Source organism: Phodopus roborovskii, unplaced genomic scaffold (genome assembly GCF_943737965.1).
Source record: "Phodopus roborovskii unplaced genomic scaffold, PHOROB, whole genome shotgun sequence".
Classification (NCBI taxonomy): Eukaryota; Metazoa; Chordata; class Mammalia; order Rodentia; family Cricetidae; genus Phodopus; species Phodopus roborovskii.
The window spans coordinates 14,964,847-14,971,426 of NW_026126459.1; the positions used below are offsets into that span (position 1 = coordinate 14,964,847).

The 6,580-nt window shown below is 39.4% G+C and overlaps 1 protein-coding gene across 1 annotated transcript in view; it reads left to right on the plus strand.

Annotated features, from left to right (window-relative positions):
• The window catches only part of CUNH12orf40 (chromosome unknown C12orf40 homolog), a 69,457-nt gene extending 63,124 nt beyond the window's left edge, over positions 1-6,333 (plus strand). Inside the window, exons 13-14 of the mRNA XM_051189113.1 lie at positions 2,037-2,119; positions 5,747-6,333. Coding sequence (XP_051045070.1) covers positions 2,037-2,119; positions 5,747-6,172 — 509 coding nt within the window. The 3' untranslated portion in view covers positions 6,173-6,333. The remainder of the gene's footprint in view (positions 1-2,036; positions 2,120-5,746) is intronic.
• The last annotated feature ends 247 nt before the right edge of the window (positions 6,334-6,580 follow it).

Genomic DNA, 6,580 nt, shown 5'->3' on the forward strand with positions numbered 1-6,580 from the left:
ACCATATGTGTGTGTGTGTGTGTGTGTGTGTGTGTGTGTGTGTGTATAATTTGCTTACATTACTGACTTGGTTTCATGAGTTATCTTAGTTTGTGCTTATCTTGAAATGTTATTTCTTCTCCAATTTTAAGAAATCTTTCTGGGTATAGTAATTGTGATTGACAATTAACGTTCCAAGCTGACAGGAGATGTGATATTAGTCTGCTATTTCTGTCTTTGCATATAATTTGGTATTTTTCTTTCAATGATTTTTTTTAACATTCTAACTGTGTGACACCATAGAGAGGTGCTTCTCTGTTCATGCCTTTTTGGGGCTTTAGATGTCGTCCCCCACACTTTTGGATAGCCATTTTTTTTCCTCTGGATAAAGTAATTGTTCTGCTGTAATTCTTTTTAACAAATTATATATGCCTTTAGATTTTAGTTACTTCTTCTACCTTATGGGATTTTGGTTTTTACCTTTTGACATGTCCCAAAGTTCTTGAACATTTTGGTCATATTTTCTTTGCTTTTTCTTTATATGTATTCTAATGCATTTTGTCTTAACTTGTCTTCCATCGTTGATATTTTCTTTGTGTGATCTTATCTGTTAATAATTCCCTCTGTGTTGTTATTTGATTTTTGGTTCTCTTATTTGCAAAATTTCTGTTAGGTTGGTTCTTCCTTCCTCCCTACTTCCCTCCCTCCCTCCCTCCCCACTTTCTTTTGTATTTCTTTATCCTAGCTGAATTTCTCCTCCATGCTTATAATTTTGCTTACAAATTACTTATTGCTTTGTCTACTCTGGTAATTTTCCTTCTTTTCTAGTCTGAGTTTGCTTGTTTACTTCATTTGGTGTGAGTTATGGAGTGTTGTCATCTCTTGGCTTTCCATTGCCTACGGCTCTTTAGGAAGAAGCTGCAGGGATCTGACTACGGTCCAGTGTCAACTTCTATTGGAAACCTGGGCACTGCCCCTTGTCCTTGAAATTCAGAGACAGAGTCACTAGAGTAGTATATGGGGAAATTTAATTTATAGTGTTTTAGAGCAAATAGTTCTTTTGAGGAAACAATGGGGAAAGGAACGAGAGAATAAGAAAGCACAAGGAGGTACGTGTAAGGGTGCAGTGTATTGCCCAGTAGGTGTAGAGACAAAATGGCCAGAGACATCTGCCCTGGAAGAAACCATTTGAAACACAACAAAAGAACAACCAAAGCACAGAAATGTAAATTTTCATAAAAAGCTAAAATTGAAGAAGTGCATGACTTTAGGGATTGACCTAAGTAGGTCAATGAGAGTGAGGAATGACAGACACACAGAAGTGACTGTGCACTCTGATGGAGCACACACATCAGTAACCAGCGTGTCTTTCAGACATCTGAATTGAGGAGGGATGGTTTGCATACAGCTGGACAGGGAGGCAGGCATGTCCACTTTTAGTTAGAAGTCTCTGTGGGGAAGTAGTCTCAGGAGGAGATGCTGCCGACAATACATTCTCTATACACTGTCAGTACTGCATGCAGACCAGGGATGGTTTGCCATTTCCATGGGTCTGAGGCATTGGAGTCCTTGATATAGCTGTGCTCATGCCACCCATACACATTTACTCAAGACTTCACCCATTCTGTACACATTCACTCAGGAATGCTGTCATCATTCCAATGACCATGACCCAGGTAAACACAGGCTAGCAGGCCTTCCAATCCTGCTCTGAACCTCAAGCCCAGAATTATATTTGTGCAAAGGCGCTTAAATTATTAGCAGTAAGGTCTTACCTTCATTTTTGTCTTCATACCCCTCCTATGCAGTTATGGCTTAGATTCCTGCAACAGACAGGCTTCTTCCTTGCTGAACTCTATGAGGAGAAAGTAGCCTTAGATTATACTGCTGGGAACATATCCACCTTCACTTGTCTTCAGTTTTCTTTTTTATCATAAATAACTGTCCACATCAAAAATTTAAGCTTGGCACATTTCAAAGTGCTATTTGTTATGCTAGTGAAAATTAGATGCCTTCTACTTTGCTAATCATCTTTATGAATGGACTCTTTATTTCAGCTATTGAGTCTTCGCAGAGCAGCCAGTCTGCCAGCTACTCTCCACTGCAGACCGAGAGTATGTTCAGCTCCAGTCCTGACTTGGTAAGTCACTGCTTTAGGATTATTAGTATATGTTATATTAATTTCAGATTTTTTTCCCTGTTTGCATCAAGAAGAGTTGAGCCAGTAGTGGAAATAAAAATTACATAAACAAAAACAATTTTCAAAGTTAAAATTTTTTTTAATGTAAAAATGTCAGAAATTGTAAATAAAAAGTAAAACAAGTATTTAAGCATTAGTGATATACATTTAAAGTGATAATGAAATATGCTTATAAAAGCTTCTTATCAAGATACATAAATATACACATACTTAGATATATATGTGCACAATGTATTATATAGAATGTGTGCAGTTAAACATATTACACATTGTATATTTATTTTAAATGGTTTTATTTTATTAATTTAATTTGAAATATAGAATAACCAAGTAAACATTAAAAAATGTAGTCTCAAGGCTTATAAAATGAAGTAGTCTGCCTAGCATTGTTGAAGACTGAAATCATAATAGAATGGCATGTTATATTCTGAGTGGGAAATGTCTCACTTCTGATAAGCCATGTTTAATTGAAAACTTCCTCCCTTCACTCCTTATCCTTATTTCTCCTGTCCTTGGTCTCTAGTTTGTCACCCACACTGTTTTCTTTTTTATTTATATATTTACTTATTTATTCTTTTTTTTTTTACATACCGATCTCAGTTCCCTCTCCCTCCCATGCCCCCTGACCACCCTCTTATCCCATGCCCCCACACACACTCCACAGAGAGGGTGATGCCTTCCAGGAGGGGTCAACAAAATCTGTCATTTGGAGCAGGGACTAGGCCCTTCTTCCTGCCTCTAGGTTAAGGGAGTACCCCTCCATGGAGGATGGGCTCCCAAAGTCCTTTCATGCACCATGGATACATCCTGGTTCCACTGTCAGAGGTCCCTTAGACTGCCCAGGCCTTCTAACTGATACCCATTCAAGGGGTCTAAGTTGGTCCAATGCTGGATTCCCAGCTATCAGTCCAGGGACCCGTTAGCTCCTCCTTGTTCAGGTCAGCTGTCTCTGTGGGTTTCTGTAGCCTGGCCTTGTCCTCCCTCTCTGCATCTGGATTCTAGTTTGGCTCAGTGTTTAGTTGTGGGTGTTGGCTTCTGTTTCCTTCAGCTACTAGATGAGAGCTCTATGATGGTGGGTAAGTTAGTCATCAATCTCATTATCAGGGAAAGGCATTTAAGGTAGCTTTTCTGCTGTTGTGCAAATTGTTAGTTGGGGTCAGTCTTGTAGGTCTCTGGACATTTCTCTAGAGTCAGTTTTCTCTTCAAGCCTATAATGGAACAAGATCTCCTGAGCATATTGGGAGTGGGGGGGACAGTGAGTGGAGAGGGAGTTAGGAGAAAGAGAAGGGGAGGAGAGGAAACCACGTGGGACTAGGAAGATTGAGTCAGGGAAGGAATAGACCCACAGTTTTCTAGACTGTCCTATTCTATTACTTTAATAGCATTACAAAAGCAAGTTGGGGAAAACAGGAGTTATTTGGCTTAAATGTCTTGATCTTAGCTGAAGCCAGGGCAGGAACTCAAGCAGAAGCAGAAACAGGAACAATGGAGGAACGCTGTTTCTGGGTTTGCTCTGCTTGGCTTCCTGGACCTGCTTTCTTATATAGTGCAGGATCTCTGCCTGGGGTAGCCACACCCACAGTATACTGCTCCTCCCACCTCACCAGCCACATCTATCATTAATCAGGGGAAACCATATAGATCTTCCTATAGGCAAGCTGGTGGAGGCATCCCTTAATGAATGTTCCCTCTTCCTAAATGACCCCAGCTGTGTCAAGGGAAGTAACCAATGAACACATAACCTTTTGAGCCTTCAATCACAAGGACTTCTGATCTTGATGGAAATTATTTCTAAAACATTTGTGTGAGGCTTAGAGTTTAGCTCAGTATTAGAGCTCTTGCCTTCAGTCAGTACCCACTGCCATTAATAAATGTGGGTTTTGTCTCTGCTTCAGCATCATGATGCAGTGTTAGCTTCCTTCACTCCTATACCATTGCCACCTTGTGCTCTACCCTCCTCTCCTCTGCCCTTCTCCCTACATGATGCTGTGATGACGAGGGCTCTGTACAGGACCTTCTGACATCCAGTGAACGAAAACCGCAATGATGTTGCATATCTTAGAATGACAGTTGTGCTGCTTGATGATTTTAGCTTTGACCCATATTTAAATGTTCTTTTCAACATTTTTTGGGTAGTGAAGAGCAATCTCTACCCTTTTGTATTTCAAACTGAATCCTCTTTTAAGTTTTTCTGGTAATTCCATATCAATAGATATTTTAGTATACCCAAGTATTCATTTCAGGATCCTAGAAAAAGTTAACCTCACTCTGCCTCCTCCCAGTCATCCACTTCACCTGCTCAATTGCAAATTTACCTATTTCTCACTAGACCCCTACTCTACATTCCCACTAGTTTGTTCGTGTGTGATTGTGGTTGCTTCTCAAAAGATCTTAGTATTTTCCTTTTACCCCAATATCTTCTCTGGGTAGCAAAGATCATGACTTTCTAAGAACACACATTCAATCCTGTTAATCTCATTCAGTGGGTTCCTGTTTTACTACACTCCTTATAGCAGACCCTGACTCTGTGAAAGCTGGCCCCGGACTGCATGGAATAGTCACTCTTCTGCGCCCTGATCTACACATAGTGGTTTGACAGTTTCTTCTCTGCTTTGGTTTTATGAGGCCAACCTGACAGTGGTTGGCCCTACTTCCTGAGCTAATGGAGCCCTTCAGACAGTCCTTTCCTACACTTATACCTTGCAGGGTACTGCCTGATTTCTTCACTGTTTCTCACTGAGGTCTTTGATCCATCCTTTCATACATTTTGACTCTTGGCTATCATCTTAGTTGGTTTCAAGTGTCAGTATTCTTGCAGTGAGTTCTTCAATGGCTATGCAGTCTAAATAAGGCCTCATAGCTATGTTTGCAAAGTGCTTCACTCTTTATACTTTTCTCAGTCAATTCAGGTGTATGATTGCTTGGTGAATTTCATGTTCACCTCTGTAATGTATGTCTAAGCGCAGCTGTCCCTCATGTAGATGAGATGCACAAGACTTGCTCTCTCCAGTTTGTGCTTAACTAACTTCTGTGCATTTCTTGGATACTTTTGATAAATTGGAGGCAATAAAGTTTGTCCCTTTATGAATAGTTGCAATATTTATTGTAACCACTCCATTTCCAGTAATCTGATACCTTCATTTTCTCCTTAAGTGTTTTTTGTGATGAACCTAGTAACAGTTATGTAACACATATTTCACTTATGGAGCCAATGAGTGAACAAGGTTACAATTACTAGGTGCTCCCTGAGAACATTTTACTGCTCTGCCCTTTTTAAGTAGCTGAACACTTTGTGGCATAATGAGGCCTCTGACAGCAGTACTGTGAAGACAGGATAGTGCTTCTCTTTTGCATTTTATCGCAGTGACAATTGTTATTGAGACTTTAAAACTCATAGCTTTCTGGGAGCTGTGGGAGAGTCTTTGACTCATCTTTGATATTATGTCTGCTTTGATTTGTAACTTACCAAGTTCTCTTCAGTTTTCAACAATTTCCTATACTCTGAATTCAAAGACTTTTGAAATGGCCTTTTTAAAACTTACCATAGATTTCTTTCATTTCCTTTAGATATCTGAAGACGAAGATCAGACACAGCAGCAAACTGAAGGGTCAAATAAGAAAGCCACAGAAACAACTGACACTTTTTATCTAGAGAAGGTGGAAGAGCATTTAGGTGACATAATTGTGAAAGACAATGTCAAAATTCATAAACAGAAAGATTATTTCCCCCATTCTCCAGTGAAGGATAATACTGGCATATTTCCAGTGTCTGGAAGGTGTGACTTAGGGGTACAGACAGAGAAAGAGCTGCTTATGGGGACAACAGCAGATGTTGCCATACAGTGTACCATAATTTCCCAGTGTTCATGTCAAAGTAGTCCCGATGTTTCTGTAACAGAGGTCCCTTCCCTTCAGAAGGTTGGCAGCTGCAGTAAAGATATTATAGAACATACCACTGGAGGGCAGGAAACACTTGCAGATAACTCACTCTAAAATCTCAGTTTAGGATGTAGTGTTTCATTTAACCTTGGAAGGCAATAGGAAGTCTTTAGATCTTCATTAATGTAATGAGTAATGAGGAAATGAGCCTGAGCATAAAGGGGAGTTTCTAAGTTCTGATGTTTGCAATTATAGTATTTTTGTTTTTAATGTTTTATGTAAGCATTTCTTTAATAGCCTTATTTGTAGAAATTTACATATATATATGCTGCCATTTTTCACATATATGTTGCCATTCTCATGTTGTCATACTCATCCTTATTTGGATTAAAAATATACATAACTGCTTTATTTCTGTTGATAATTATTCTAAATCTTGATAGATTTAAATCGTTCAAAAAAAGTTCCCAGGGTACCTGCAAGCCATGCCAGCCACACTTAACAGGATCTCAGAAGCATTCC